The sequence below is a fragment of the Giraffa tippelskirchi genome, chromosome 4, assembly GCF_054371585.1.
Source record: "Giraffa tippelskirchi isolate mGirTip1 chromosome 4, T2T-mGirTip1v1.2.pri, whole genome shotgun sequence".
NCBI classification, from domain to species: Eukaryota; Metazoa; Chordata; class Mammalia; order Artiodactyla; family Giraffidae; genus Giraffa; species Giraffa tippelskirchi.
In genome coordinates this window covers 56,731,840-56,748,438 of record NC_137278.1, presented here as the reverse complement: position 1 = coordinate 56,748,438, position 16,599 = coordinate 56,731,840, and the positions used below count along the sequence as shown (strand labels likewise).

The 16,599-nt window shown below is 41.8% G+C and overlaps 1 protein-coding gene across 3 annotated transcripts in view; it reads right to left on the bottom strand.

Moving 5' to 3' along the window:
* Positions 1–10,507, bottom strand: part of IL1A (interleukin 1 alpha) — a 49,025-nt gene extending 38,518 nt beyond the window's left edge. Inside the window, exons 1-3 of one of the 3 annotated variants that reach the window (XM_081588300.1) lie at positions 10,377–10,507; positions 9,615–9,783; positions 5,425–5,474 (exon numbers count right to left, since the gene is read on the bottom strand). In XM_081588300.1, coding sequence (XP_081444426.1) covers positions 5,425–5,435 — 11 coding nt within the window. In that variant the 5' untranslated portion in view covers positions 5,436–5,474; positions 9,615–9,783; positions 10,377–10,507. The remainder of the gene's footprint in view (positions 1–5,424; positions 5,475–9,614; positions 9,784–10,376) is intronic. The other 2 variants (XM_081588302.1, XM_081588301.1) reach the window with 2 other exon arrangements.
* Between the last annotated feature and the right edge of the window lie 6,092 nt (positions 10,508–16,599).

The following is a 16,599-nucleotide window of genomic DNA, read 5'->3' as shown; positions in this document are numbered from 1 at the left end:
GTATCTAATTGATGTCTCGAACTAAACATGCCCGAATGAGAATCTTTGAGTCATCACCTGCTTTAAGCCTGTTCCTCTCTTGGTCTTCTTCAGCAAATAGCACCAAGATTTACCTAGTTAAGAAGTTCTCTTTTCAAAAAACTTTTTATTGGAATATAGTTTATTTACAATGTTGCATTAGTTTCTGCTGTTCAGTAAAGTGAATCAGTTATACATACATCTGTATTCATTCTTTTTTAAGATTCTGTTTACAGGTCATTACAAAATATTGAGTAGAGCTTCCCTGTGCTATAATTAGGTCCTTATTAGTTATCTATTTTATGTATAGTAGTGAATATATGTCAGTCCCAATCTCCTGAAACTATTTTTTTTTTTAAAAAGAAGCTATCTAATTCATTAATTTTCCTCATTCCCATATCCAATCCACTAGGATGACCATTACTTCTACTGCTGAATTGTATCCAGAATCATTTTTTTCTTTCTTTGTTTTCCCCTAGAGAACTTTGGATGCAACATATTCTGAGCCACCATATTCCTTGGACGGTGCAGTAACTTCCTAATTGGTCGCTCAGCTTCCACTTCTGCTCCTGGCCAGTCCATTTTTCACACAATGGTTACAAAAATGCTTAAAAAAATGTTTATTTGGTAATGTTACATTTTACTTAACATCTTACAGTGGTTTCCCAATAATCTTAAACTAGCTCCTAATTCCTCAGAATGATTTATAAAACCTGAAGATGGTGGTCCTTATCTGTTGCTCAGTTTCATTTCATACCACTCTTAGTGATGTGCTGAAGCCACTTACAGCTGCTTCTGAGACGACTCTGTGCATGGCCTTCCAACTTTGCATTTAGTGACACCATGTTGGTAGCTTGAAGTTGGCCATGATGGAAATATTGACACCTTGGAAACTGGTAAATGACAAAACCCAAGAATTTTTGTTTTCTCTCAGAGGGTCTCCTTTTTCTCATGATGCTCCAGCCACACTGGCCTTCTAGCTTTTACTTGACCTCATCCATCAGGTTGCTGCCTTAGGGTCTTTATGCTTATATAAACTTATAGTTCTCTCTGTCTGGATTGTTCTTCCTTTCCATGGTTGGCTTGTTCTTATCATTTAGAGCTTACTTCAGAGTCATTTCCTGGGAGAGGTCATCCTTGATGAGCTTCCTTGATGAACCTCCTTAACTCTACCGTGTCACTATGTTTTATTGCTGACACAGCATTTGCCTCTGACTGAAGTAATTAATTTTAAAATTTATTTATTTATTTTATTTTTGGCTGCATTGGGTCTTCACTGCTTTGTGTGGGCTTTCTCTAGTTGCAGCGAGTCTTTGTGTTGCACGGGCTTCTCATTGTGGTGGCTTCCCTTGTTGCAAAGCTCAAGCTCCAGGCACTGGGGCTTCAGTAGTTGCAGCACGTGGGCTCAGCAGTTGCAGCTGGTGGGTTCTAGTGTGAAGGTAGTTGTGCAAGTTCTAGTTCTGTAGTTGCGGTGCACAGGCTTTGTTGCCCCAAGGCATGCAGAATCTTCCTGGACCCGGGATCGAACCCGTGTCCCCTGCATTGGTGGGCAGATTCTTATCCACTGAACCACCAGGGAAGGCCTAAATAACTTTTTTACATGGTTACTGTTCTCTCTTCACATTAAAATGTTCCCTCCTGTTGCCTCCTAGTACTTAGAACAGGGTCTGGCACATGGTTGGTGGTCACTAAACATTATTGAAAGAATATGTGAATTTCTTTATGTTCTTTATCCTCCTGGGCCTCAATTTCCTCATCTAAAACAGGATCACTGAGGTGATGTCACAAGATCGTGATAAGAGATCCCGTTCTCTATCCCCCAACAAGGATCAACAATTAGACAGCTACCTATGAACGAAAAAAGCTTCAAGAGAGCTCTGGAATCCACTTACAAAATATCAGCAAGAAGGTGGAAGAGAAAAAGAGAGGAAGAGAAAATCTGAGAATAACCACACAAAATGGGAAGGAAGAATAGTTCCATTTTGCCTACATCATCCCATCCCTCGAGCCAGCATTGCTCAGCACCAAGAGGGAATTCCCCAGCTAAAGAGAGTCCCCGTTTCTGGAAAGGAGGAAGCAGGATTAGCCACCAGCTTCCCTTTTGGGGCACTACGTGCAGGACTCACTTCATTTTCACCCCACCTGGCAACAAACTACACTTATGTCACATAAAATAGACTTTAAGTGAAGAGCTGTAACAAGACACAAGGTAATTGTTTAATAATAAAGGTGTTAATTCATCAAGAGGATATAATAGTTGTAAATATGTATGTATTCGACATTGGAGCACCTAAACCTATAGGTAAATACTAACATACATGAAGGGAATAATAGACAACAGTACAATAATAGTAGGGGACTTTCAACAATGGATAGCTCATCTACACAGAAAACCAGTAAAGACATATTGAACATGAATTGTGCTTTAGAGTAAAAGAACCTAACAGACATATATAGAACATTCTATCCAACAGCAGCAGAATAGATGTTTTTCTTCAAGCGCATATGGAACACTGTCAGCATAGATCATATGTTAGGTTACAAAATGTATCTTACACATTGTGTGTGCTCAGTTGTGTCCAACTTTTGCGACCCCATGGACTCTAGCCCACCAGTCTCCTCTGTTCATGGAATTTTCCAGGCAAGAATACTGGAGTGGGTTGCCATTTCCTACTCCAGGGGATCATATCTTAGCAGATTTTAGAAGATTGATATCATACCTAGTAACTTTTATGACCACAGTGCTGCAAAACTAGAAATCAATAACGGAGGAAAAAGGAAAATTCACAAATCTGTGGAAATTAAGTGATACACTGAGGAACAACAAATGATTCAAGGATAAAATAGAAAGGAAAATAAAAAAATCTTGAAACAAACAAAAAAAGAAACACAGGATACTAAAACTTACAGAATGAAGCAAAAGCAGTGCGCTAAGAGGGAGGTATATAGTGATAAATGCTACATTAAAAGAAAGGAAATATTGCAAATAAGTAACCTAACTTTACATCTCCCTAAACTAGGAAAAGAATGAACTAAACCTAAATTTAGCAGAACAAAAGAGATAACAAATTTCACAGTAGTAATAAGTGACATAGAAATTAGGACAACAATAGATGAGAGTGACAAAACTGAGTTGATTTTTTTAAAAAATAAACACAATTGACAATCCTTTAGCTAGATGTACTAAAGAAAAAAAAAAGAGGATTCAATAAACAAAATTATAACTAAAGAGAGTTTTCAACTGTGATTTCAAATCACAGAAATACAAAGGAGCATAAGAAACGACTATGAACTATTACAAGCCAACAAACTGGACAACCTAGAGAAATGGATAAATTCCTAGCAAGGTATAATCTACCAGTCTGAATTATGAAGATATAGGAAATCTGAACAGATCAATAATGAATAAGGACATTGAATTGGTAATCAAAACCTTTTCAGCAAAGAAAATTCTAGGACCAGATGGCTAGTGAATTCTACCAAGTGTTTAGAGAAGAATTAATGCCAATTCTTCCCAAAATCCTTCCAAAAAATATTTAGAAGAGGAGGGAACACTTTCAAACTCATTTTATGAGGCCAGCACTACCCTGAGATCACAACAGGCTACTAAGAAAACTACAGGCCAATATTCCTGAAAAATATAGATGCAAAAATTCTCAAGAAAATTTAGCAAACCAAATTCAACAACACATTAAAAGGATCATACACTATGAGCAGGTGGGATTTACTTCTGCCATGCCAGGATGTTTCCATATTAATCAGTGAATGTGAAACACCATAGTAATAGATAAAAGACACAAATCGTACAATCATCTCAATAGATGCAGAAAAAGCACTGGACAAAAATCCACATCCTTTAAAAATAGAACTACTGGGAACTTCCCTAGTGGTCCAATGGTTAAGACTCCACAATTCCAGTGTAGGGGGCCTGGGTTTCCTCTGTGGTTGGGTAACTAAGATCCCACGTGTGGCTCAGTGTGGCCAAAAAGTTATTGTTGGTTAGTTGCTCAGTCATTTCTGACTCTTTGCGACCCCATGGACTGCAGCACGCCAGGCTTCCCTGACCTTCACCATCTCCTGGAGCTTGCTCAAACTCATGTCCATTGAGTCAGTGATGCCATCCAACCACCTCATTCTCTGTCGCCCCCTTCTTCTCCTGCCTTCAATCTTTCCCAACATCAGTGTCTTTTGCAATGAGTCGGCTCTTTGCATCAGGTGGCCAAAGTATTGGAACTTCAGCTTCAGCATCAGTCCTTCTAAGGCTGGTTGGCTCTCCTTGCAGTCCAAGGGACTCTCAAGAGTCTTCTCCAACACCACAGTTCAAAAGCATCACTTCTTTGGTGCTCTGCCTTCTTTATAGTCCAACTCTCACATCCATATACGACTACTGGAAAAAACCATATCTTTGACTGTATGGATCTTTGTTGGTAAAGTAATGTCTCTGCTTTTTCATATGCTGTCTAGGTTTGTCATAGCTTTTCTTCTGAGGAGCAAGTGTCTTTTAATTTCATTGCTGCAATTACCATCTGCAGTGATTTTGGAGCCCAAGAAAATAAAGTCTGTCACTGTTTCCATTGTTTCCCCATCTGTTTGCTTTGAAGTGATGGGACTGGATGCTATGATCTTTGTTTTTTGAATGTTGAGTTTTAAACCAAAAAAGGAAAAATTAAAAAGAACTATGGTGTGATCCAAATGTCCTTAGAATTCACCAGCCAGAGAATCTATGTTATGTGGGCTTCTGCTTGGACTTGCTGACATGTGACCTCTCCCTTCTCACTTAGTCTCTTCCACTGTTTCAGGAATTTCCCAAAGTCATGGGGCAACCCAGGAGCTGGAGAACAGGTCCGCACACGTTTTTGCTTCCTCTCATTTGCACATGGCTTCCTTGAGCTCCGGTGTAGGGAGGGTTTCCCAAAGTTGCTCTACAGTCTGTAAGTTGAGTTGGGAGGGGCCTTCAATACTTGTGCTGGCCTTTGGCTTCTCCTAAGCAGCATGAAACACAAAACCTCTCAACAAGCAGCTCTCTGGCCCTAAATTCTCCCTCCTCTGAGGACACAAAACCAATCTGCCAGGTTGAGCAGAGCATAGATGTAATCTTGCTGATGTAACAAAACATCACATTTGTCTAATCTTTCACCTTTTTAGAGCAGATATTATACATGTAAAATATGCATTACCTAAAACGTACACACCATACTATATATCACATATATTATGTGTGTATATATGTAATGAATGTATATAATATGTATTATACTACATGTATATACATGTAAATTATGTATACAAATATCAATATGTATATAGCAAAGCTAAATACAAACTAGGGTAATAATATAACAGTTGAGTTCACTGTTTTCTCTGGGAAGGATTAATTTGCTATCCTATGGGAAAAAAATGACTCACCACTCATCCATCTTCTGCAGATCAAGATCTAACTCAACACCATCTGGGCCCTGATCAATAGTAAACAGTAAGTTAAACAAAAGCACTTTTCCTCTAGAGGTTTTCCTGGTGGCTTAGTGGTTAAGAATCCACTTACAAGGCAGGAGAAGCAGGAGACCCAGGTTTAATCCCTGGGTAGGGAAGATCCTGTGGTGAAGGGAATGGCAATCCACTCCAGTATTCTTGCCTGGAAAATTCCATGAATGGAGGAGCCTGGTGGGCTACAATCTATAGAGTCACAGAGAGTCAGACACAAGTGAAGCACTTTCCTCTAGCGAAGGTGTTCAGTAAACTGACCCATGAGTTTAATCTGGCCTTTTGTTTGTTTTTATAATAAAAATGTATTGGGACACAGCCTGTCCATTTGTCACAGGTTTTATGCCAAAGTAATGGTGTTGAGCAGTTGTGATGGAGACTTTATGACCCTCAGGGATAAAAGATTTACTATCTGTACTCTTCCAGGAAATAAAAATATTTAGAACATCTCGTGCCTTTTAGGCATGCTAGTTAGATGCTGAAAAGGTGCAAATAGCTTTTTGTCTTTTCTCCATTGGATAAATTTTCTCAACATAATGTTTTCCCTCTTAAGCCTGCCTTAAGTGGGCAGTTCTTTCTTAGTAAGTCCAGTTGTTTAGACTTTAGTGATGTCAGTCGGTAAAGAGAAGGGGTCTAGGATATGCGGTAGAGATTTTAACAGAGGGCTTGGAAGAGAAAGGGTGGAGGCAGCTGTGAAGGAACTGGATGGAAAAGATAGGGACATTCTAAGAAATGGTACTCAGTGACTTCTTGGCAGTCCAGTGGTTGAGACTTGGCCTTCCAATGCAGGGGGTGTGGGTTTGATCCCTGGTGGATGAGCTAAGATCCCACAAGATCTGCAGTTTAACATACAAAAACATAAAACAGAAGCAATATTGTAATAAATTCAATAAAGACTTTAAGAATGGTCCCCATCAAAAACAATCTTAAGGGAAAAAAAAAGAAGAAGTGATGCTTGGGCTATGGACACTTTTCATGGGGTTTGTGGAAATAAGCCAAGAATCTGAATCACTTGAAAATTGCTTTTTGTTGCCAAAATGTGCCTGTGGGGGGGGGGGGTTGGTGGGTGGATGTTTTCCCTACTGGGACTCAGCCCTGAGACTAGGCAGCAGAGTTGTCCATTGTTTGAGATTCAAAGGGGCCAGTGAGAATGAATCATTCAAGGACTGTTAACAAGTTGGGAGAAAGAAGAAGCACAGCATCCTGAAGACCACTTGGGGACCGGCTTCTTTTTGTGGGGTGACTTCCTGTGATGTCAGTTAACTCTTTTTTTAAGGTTTGAGAGTTGCTTGTGTGGGGACTTCCCTGGTGATCCAGTGGCTAAGACTCTGAATGCAGGGGACCTGGGTTGGATCCCTAGTCAGGGAATTAGATCCCACATGCCACAACTAAGACCCAGTGCAGCCAAATAAATAATTAAAAAAAAAAAAAAAGAGTTATTTGTGTGCTTAGAAAAAGCATTTATTTGAGCCTAAATTTGTTGTGAACTATAACCATTATAAATTTAAAAACCAAGATTTTTCTTAATAAGTTCAAATTACAAACCTTGCTATTCTACTTATAAGGCTAGTTTTTGATAGAGCAATGAGAAAATCACTCTCATTTTTAAAATTAATAGACAGTTATTTCACTGCTTAAAATATTAAATCTCACTAAATATTTAGCTTTTATTTTAGCATAGTAAATTGTGTTTTCCTTAAATATTTTAAGCTATAAATTTAATATACCTACAAATTTAGTAAGTGATTCTTTCAAACACTTCAAAAACCTGCCAGGGGCAGACTTAGAAATCTAGTGAGTAAAGTATTTCTAAACACCTAAGCAATTTCTATAACTCCAAAAAAAGAAAAAGAAAAAAGAAAAAAAAGAGTAGTAAATCAGGCTCTAAAATTTTAAACACTTTTTACAAACATAATCAAATTTTCTACCCTTCAAACTAAAATCAGAAGCCTAATATCAATTACACATTTCAAATTGGAATGGCAAAGTTAATATTTCAAATTCTTTAATGTTTCAGTTTTTTAATGGTTTCAGGCACATTAAATAACAAAGACAGTTTACCAGAAGAATCTTAAAACTTATTTCTAAACTTAGTACCAAGGTGACAAAATAATGGATTTTATTTATATCATCAGTTCTACACTATTTTTTTCCTTTAAGTACTTCCCCAGTGTTGTTAAGCCACTTAACAGAGGGGCACAGATCATAGATTAACTGTCTTAGATGGTGTGTAGGTCAAAGATTCTGACCTGAGGTTCCTGGGTGAAAGATTTAGGAATTTGATTTGGACCATTGGCTTGAAAAATCTGAGCCAGTTAGTGACCTCTTCTTGGATAACTCTTGACGCAAACCACAAGGTAACACTCAGTCAATCCTTAGTGTTGGAGTCAGGCTGCTGAGTCAGTGGCAAGCCTTCGGATCAGACTTTTTAGCTGTGAATTGATTTCACAACTAAGCCCCATGGATGTCTTTCGAAGGGCACCGTTACGCAATTTTTATCTTAACCACTTTTCATCTTTTCCCCACCTTTTGTGTATAGATAGAATCTTGCCTCTTGTCTGGATTGTAGTTAATATCTCTCATTGCTTTATCAGTTGCAACTTTCTTTACTACCTGAATTTTCCCCCCAGTGCTCCTTGATGACTGGGATTCTGTACTCATTGTATTGATTAATGGGTACTTTAATACACATACACATAACATTTCAGCATTCTCATGCATTTATTGCCTGTGATAGTCACTGTTGACAGTCATCATGTAATAATGAATAAAGGGGAGATGACTTTCAGGGCCTTCTAGAAGCTGGTACGACCTTAAAGGGGGTGAAAGTGTCAAAGTGTTAGTCGCTCAGTCGTGTCTGACTCTTTGCGATCCCATGCAACATAGTCCACCAGGCTCCTCTGTCCATGGGATTTTTCAGGCAAGAGTACTGGAGTAGGTAGCCATTTCCTCCTCCAGGGGATCTTCCTGACCCAGGGATCGAACCTGGGCCTCCTTCACTGTGGTCAGATTCTTTACCATCTGAGCCATCAGGGAAGCCCAGAGGGGTTAACGGTAAAGCACAATAGTGTTTGAGGCTTGGCAGAGGAGACTCCACGAGAACATACGTAGACAGTCGGGGCAGCTCAGTCTGCTGGATCTGAGAGTAAGAGTGAGGCAGTGAAATAGTCCTGCTTAGGGAGCCAAGAGAGGAGAACCTAGACTGTGCAGGACTAATGACCACAAGGACCTTGACAGCTGGCATCACTGAGCACTCTGAGCTGTCTCATTCAGAAGTCAGGAAAGAGCTGCTTTGTGTTTCTATCCTAGGAATGACTGACCTACCTGCCGCTGTACCCATGTACACCCCTGCACACCTGTGCCAAGCATCACCTCCCTTGTGAGCTACTGAAGGTTTTGGCTCCTGTGATTCCCCTTTCTCTCTCCCCGCTACTGACTATAAACCTCCTTGTGTGTTATAACAGCTCTTACCTTAAACATAAAACTCCTCTTTTGACCCCACAGCCCCTTCCAGCTACCTCGGCATTTGTCTGGCCTTCTCACTCCCACTTTTATTTCACAGCAAAACTACTGAGAGGAGCCTTGCCTACTCATTGGCTTCACATGCTCGCCTTCTATTGGATGTGCTCAGTCACTTAGTTGTGGCCAACTCTTTGCGACCCCATGGACTGTAGCCTGCCAGGCTCCTCTGTCTATGGAATTTTCCAGGCAAGAATACTGGAGTGGGTTGCCATGTCCTCAGCCTTGTCCTTGCTTTTTTCTAAAATAAAGAAAAATTTATTTACTTATTTATTTATGGTTGCACTGGGTTTTCTCTAGTTGTGGTGAGTGGGGGCTACTCTTCATTGTGGTGTGCAGGTTCTCATTGCTGTGGCTTCTCTTGTTGCAGAGCACAGACTCTAGGACACACAGGCTTCAGCAGCTGTGGTACCTGAGCTCTAGAGCACAGGCTCAGTAGTTGTGGTACATGGGCTTAGCTGCTCCTTGGCGTGTGGTATCTTTCCAGAGGAGGGATCGAACCTGAGTCCCCTGCCTTGGCAGGGGTCTTGACCACTGAGCCACCAGAGAAGTCTTACACTCATTTTTATTATGGCCACACACCACCTCTGTCTCACCTCTCACCAGTGGCCAGGTCCTCACGTACTCAGCCTCTCAGCATCCTTGGATTTGGTGGACCCCTCCTTTAACCATTTTTCTCCTGTCTTCCTCTTCCTTTTCCTGATTTTTCTCTTCCCTCAGTCTTTCCTCCTCCTCAATGGGAAGTCTTCAAACCAAGCTTTTGAGCTGTGAGTTGATTTCATATCTAAGCCCCATGTACATCTTTCAAACGGCATCCTTATGCAGTTTTTATCCTAACCGCTTTCATCTTTCCCTCACCCAATGTAGATAGATAGAATCTTGCCTCCTGTCTGGATTGTAGTTAACATCTCTCTTTGAAGGCTCCATTTCTCCCTTTCTACCTCTCTACATAGTGCCTCTGGCTCAGTCTTTGGCCACTCTCTCTTTTATAGCTACACACTCCTGGTAGGTATTCTCATGAGACCCCCGGCATTCCATACCTTTACATGCCAGTTATTTCTAAATCTGAATCTCAAGGGGTATTCCCATTTTATATTCTCATAGAAGTCCAATATGAAATGAAGTTTTCACTCCTCAAATGAAACTTGGACAAAACAAGACTTCTGGACCACCCCTCCCCTTGACATACCACTTGTTCCTTCCCAAGTCTTCCTCATTTCCATTAGATACCCCCATTTTCCCAGTTAACCAGCTTTCAGATCTGTGAGTTCCCCTTGATTACGCTCTTTCCCTCACCTCCCACATTTACTCCATCCTCCAGTTCTGTAGTCACTACGCCAGAACACATCCCTTCCTACCTTCTCTGCTTTTACCCTAGTCCAAGGTAACATCATCTCCTCTGTAGTTCATTGCCACAGCCCTCCAACTTGTCTTTCTGCTTCCACTCTTAACATCCTCTCCTTCTGTCCTCAGGGTCCATTCTTCACATGACAGCAAGAGTGATAAAGCCTCTATGAGGTCATCCCTTCCGGGTGTAGGATGCTTTGTGTAACATGCTAAGTCCAAACTCCTTACACAGAGACCTGGCCCTGGCCTGCCTTCCTGTCCTCCTCTCCAGCTCGCTCTCTCTTTTATTATTTTTATAATTTTATTTATGTATGTATTTTTGATGGTGCTGGGTCTTCATTGCCTCGAGGGCTTTTCTCTAGTTGTGGTGATCCGGGGCTACTCTCTAGTTGTGGCGTGCGGGCTTCTTGTGGAGCATGGGCTCCAGGGCGCATGGGCTTCAGTAGCTGTGGCATGTGGGCTCAGCAGCTGCAGTTCCCGGGCTCTGGAGCATGGGCTCAGTAGTGCAGTAGGGACTTGATGGCTCTGAGGCATGTCGGATCTTCCTGGACCAGGGATAGAATCAGTGTCTCCTGCATTGGTAGGCAGATTCTTTACTACTGAGCCACCAGGGATGTCCTCCAGCTCTCTCTCCTTTGTCCTCTCTGCTTCAGTCACATGACCTTCTTACTTTGATGGGGTTCAAAGCAGGCCACCTCCAAGTATGTCACTTAAGTGTACTGATTCTTTTGAAATGAAGTTACTTTGGAAACAGTGTAAGAAGAAGGCTCTGACCCTCCTCTGTCCCCATGAATGCCAGAAATACATCTCTCATGGAAAGATACGCTACCTACACCAGAAGGATGGGAGACATAGGGAATATGAGATAAGGAATTCAAGGCCAAGAAAGTTGTATAAAAAAATAAGCTTTGTTACTTCAGTAGTTTGCTGCTCCAAGCAAAACCTCCTCTGTTTTGTCAAATTTTCTCAAATTTTCTTTGTCTGACAGGTATAAAAGTTGCCTGCTTTGGTCACTTCTTTGAAGTATATACCTTTGAGGTTCCTGGATGTGTGAAATTAAATTTGATTTTTTTCTTTCTCTTTTTGATGTCTTTTGTCAATTTCATTACTAGACCAGCTCAAAAGACCCTAGAATGGTAGAGGAAAGTTTTTTCCTCCTCTACACCTTATTCATGCCAAACTGATTTACAGCTCCCCTTGGTTCTCTCCCCTTGGCATGCTGTCCCCCCAAATCTTTGCAAGATTGCATCCTCTTACATCTCTGCTCAAGCCACCTCCCATAAAGTGGCACCTCTCATTGCACCCACCCTTTATTCTCTATCCTAAGAAAGCTTTGCTATTTTCCTATCACTGGTGTAGATACTAGAGCCAATGACCCAACCTCCCCTCCGCCCCCTTCATTACAGAGGAAGAAAAGAAGCCAGAGGTCAGAGTGGCCCCAGGCCCCCACTTCAGCCTTCTCCTCATCACTGTGCAGCAGAACTTGATTAAGTGTTGTCGCTGCCATCACCTGACACCCTGACATGAGCTGCTGTCACTCTTGGCATCATTCAACCAGTCCAGGCAACACAGCACCAGGGCAACAGCCCCATGAGTGGTGGGAAGGATGCTGGAGTGACCTTCACTTCCTGTGTTACTTCCGTATGATCCCTGGCAGATGAAGTGTTCCATACATTTTTTCTCCGAGGGCTGGTGGGATGGGGGCACAGGGGCTGGAGGTGAGTGGCTGGAGAGAAAGAGAAGCATTGGCCCTTTCAAGCAGCCTGTGGGGAAACTCAAGACTTGGAGTTTGAGTTTAACAGACTCAAATAACAATCATAACTCACACCTTGGTTTCCAGTGGGTCCTTCCTGCCTCAGACCACCAGGACCCCTCTGTCTCTAGCTGTCCCAGTTGCCAGAAGGGAAATTGTTCTCTGAGGCAGTGATGTCCCGAGTCCCAGGCCCCTGGCACCTTCCTTGTACCTCCCAGTCTTACTTTTCGTTGTCCATGTCCTGCATTTCATGGTTTATGACCTGCTCTCAGAGAGGGACGTGAATTTTCACGATTGCTTGTGTAAGCAAACAGTCATGCTTCTACAAATAAGAAAAGCAGTACTTCTGGACTTCCCATGGACGTCACTTGGCTTGCTTCCACACTGCCCATTTAGGAGCCAGGATGTGGGTGGGATGTGATAGGAATTGGGAGGAGGCTCTGACTGTGGTCCCACACCCCTGGGCGGGCATCTCACCAGTTCTCTGGGTCATCCTCAGCCCGGCGTCCAGTTCAACCGGATGGTTCTGAGTACTTCAGCAAGGTTGTACCAGGGAGTGGGGAGTGGGCGGGGAGGAGGTCTGCCCGAAGGCACACAGTCTTACCCTTGTCCCTCTGACCAGGATGCTGGGGCAGTCACCCACCCCCAACCTGTCTTTCAGACCGGACATGCTCCCATCTACCACTATATCATTTACCTTCCCCTACCTGCTTACTGCAGGCCAAGCTTACAGGATGAGCCATGCCCTAACCCCATGTTTGCTTGACACAGAATCCAGTACATCAAATCAAAATCCCCAAGCATTGGCCCCCTACTCTTCAAGTACCTGGATAGGATCTCCTTGAAAGATAGTTGGAGCTGTGGTGGTGGAGAGTGCATCCTGCTGGAGGGGCAGACAAATTGAATTCCCAGTCCATTGGAGAGACTTTCTATTTCCGGTTGTATTTCCGGTGAGTTCATGGTGGATGGGAGGGTGTCAGCTCTCCTCACTCAAACCCTCTGACCCTTTCCCTTTCCTTTCCAGCAGACTATTTTTATTTGTTATTTTCTTTATGACTTACTTCACCCTGTATGACACTTTCTATCTGGGTCCGTCCAGGTCTCCAATTTTGTTCCTTTTATGGCTGAGTAATATTCCATTGTATACATGTACTATGTCTTCTTTATCTATTCATCTGTTGATGGACACTTGGGTTGCTTCCCTGTCCTTGCTATTGTAAATAATGCAGCTATGAATACTGGGGTGCCTCTATTTTTTACACATACGTGTAGAATCTAGAAAAATGGTATAGATGATCTTATTTGCAAAGCAGAAACAGGGACACATATGTAGAGAACAAAGGTATGGACATCAAGGGGGATTGGGAGATTGGGATTCACATTTATACCCTATTGTTACTATGTATAAGATGTCCATCAGCAGATGAATGGATAAGAAAGCTGTGGTACATATACACAATGGAATATTACTCAGCCATTAAAAAGAATACATTTGTATCAGTTCTAATGAAGTGGATGAAACTGGAGCCTATTATACAGAGTAAAGTAAGCCAGAAAGAAAAACACCAATACCATATACTAAAGCATATATATGGAATTTAGAAAGATGGTAATGATAACCCTATATGTGAGACAGCAAAAGAGACACAGATGTATAGAACAGTCTTTTGGACTCTGTGGGAGAGGGCGAGGGTGGGATGATTTGGGAGAATGGCACTGAAACATGTATATTATCATATGTGAAATGAATCACCAGTCCAGGTTCAATGCATGAGGCAGGGTGTTCAGGGCTGGTGCACTGGGATGACCCAGAGGGATGGGATGGGGAGGGAGGTGAGAGGGAGGTTCAGGATGGGGAACACATGTATGCCCGTGGCAGATTCCTGTCAATGTATGGCAAAACCACTACAATATTGTAAAATAATTAGCCTCCAATTAAAATAAATAAATTTATATTAAAAAAATAAATAAAAGGTGTTCGTGGAAAAAAAAAAAAGATAAGTAACTAATGAGAACATACTGTATAGCACAGGGAGCTCTACTCAATGATCTGGGTGACCTGAATGGGAAGAAAGTCCAAAAGGAAGGGGCTATTGCTGTACAGTAGAAACTGTCACAACATTGTAATGCAACTATACTCCAAAAAAATTAATTAAGAGCAGCAAACAAAAAAAGAAGCCATGGAATGATACACACAAAAAAATAGGCCATTTTTCTTTTCCAGGATAAGGCTCCTCAGTGCAGAGGAGGAGAGCTGGTTTTGGGAAATAACTTGGCCACAAACCAGGAATAGAACAGCCCTTGGAGGCTCTATTTTAGTCTTTGTCTCAGGTCCAGGAATTGAAACACAATTAAAATACAATATCTTAATGAAAAATACTAAACTGTAAGTATATATGTATATATATATATGTATAATTCATGAATATATTTCTCTTGTAAAAAATTCAAACATTATGAATAAAGTTGAAGTTCCTCTTGACGACCCCCTCCCAGCCCCATCCCACTATTTTCAGTCGGTTCTGTACTCTTCAGGGCTCTCTGCCTTCCATACTCTTAGAATCGCATGGTTATGCATTTTACTTTTTTTTCCAATAAAATTTATTTATTTATTTGTTTGGCTGTGCTGGCTCTTAGCTGTGGCACCTGGGATTTTGGATCTCTAATCTTCATTGTGGCATGCAGGATCTTTTTTTTTTAGTTTCCACATGCAGGATCTTAAGTTATGGCATGTAGAATCTAGTTCCCTGACCAGGGATCACACCCGGGTCCCCTGCATGGGGAGCACAGAGTCTTAGCCACTGGGCCACCAGGGAAGTCCAGATTATACATTTTGGATGGGCAGTGTTTATTTTTTCTTTTATGTGAATGATCTCATTCTGCGCTTATAGTTCTGCAGTTTGACTTTTGCACACAGTGATTCACCTGGACCTCTCCTTTCAGTGCTCTCTTTTTCTTTTTAATTTGCTGTGTTTTATTTATAAGATTTTTTCTAACAAAGGATGTTTAGCTTGTTTCCAGTTTACTTTTTCCTAAACAATTCTAAAGTAAAAGTCCTTAAACTTGTTTCTTTAGGGAAGACACCCAGTAGTGGAACAGTAAGTCAGGTTAAAAGTAAATTAGGCACTGTCAGGACTTCCCTGGTGGTCCAGTGGCTGAGACTCCACACTCCCAATGTAGGAGATCCGGATTTGATCCCTGGTCAGGGAACTAGAGTCTATGTGCCACAACTAAAGATCCTGTGTGCCACAATGAAGTTCGAAGATCCTGCATGCTGTAACTAAGACCGGCACAGACAAATGTGAAAATAAATATTAAAAAAAATAAATTAGACACTATCAATTTTCTCTCCAAAATGGCTGTACCAATTTACTCTCACGTAGATGATTTGCAGGGCTTCCCTAATGACTCAAGCACTAAAAAATCTGCCTGCGATGCAGGAGACACAGGAGACTCGGGTTCGATCCCTGGAAGAAGCTATGGCAATACACTCCAGTATTCTTGCCTGGAGAATCCCATGGACAGAGGAGCCTGGTGGGCTATAGTCCATGGGGTTGCAAAGAGTCAGACACAACTGAAGCAACTGAGCACCTACATTAAGATGAGTGAGACGCCTTCACAGTTTGTCAGTTTTCTTGCTGGCATGTCCTCTCTTTGGGGCCTGGGAGTAGTGGGTGGAGTTGAACCAAGGAAAGGGAACAACACCACTGTTGGGGCTCTCAGGGGGCACCTCTGCTTTCTCCCCCAAAGCAGCAGCCTGCCTCCCAGGAGTCCTATTCCACGTTGTGGATGAGTACCACTTGGATGCCTGCTCCTAACAGCCGTCCCATCCTTTGTACTGCAGTTAGGAAGCAGACTGAGCTGGGAGAGAGGCTTTGCTGGGTTGCAGGGTCTATTTCCATCCACACCTTGTGCCCTGGCTTGGAGAACTGTGAAGAAGGAGGAGAGGGTGTTGGGAGCGAGCCACTGAGGACCAGCACATTGTTTTTCCCCAACTAAGTCATATGCCACTCCCCCCTTTTTTGTCTTGATAGAAGGCTTTAAAAACTTAGTACTATTTTGAGTAGCTAATGTATTCACATGATGCAAAAATCAAACAATATAAAAAGTATTGAGAGAAATGTCCTGCTCCCACCCTTATCCCCTTGTATCTTATTCCCCAGCCCTTCATGACTACTTTTTAAATTTGTTATGTATCTTCCACAGTTCTCAAAATCAGATAAAAGACATTGGAAGGGACTGCCTTATTTTTTTTTTTAAACTTTTTATTTTGTATTGGGGTATAGCTGATTAACAATGTTGTGATAGTTTCAGGTGGACAGAAAAGGGACTCAGCCATATATATACATGTATCTATTCTCCCCTAAACTCCCCTTTCATACAGGCTGTCACATAACATTGAGCAGAGTTCTCTGTGCTATACATTAGAGGATTGCCTTATATATTTTTTTCTGCCTTTTGTTACATAAAAGCTGTGTTCT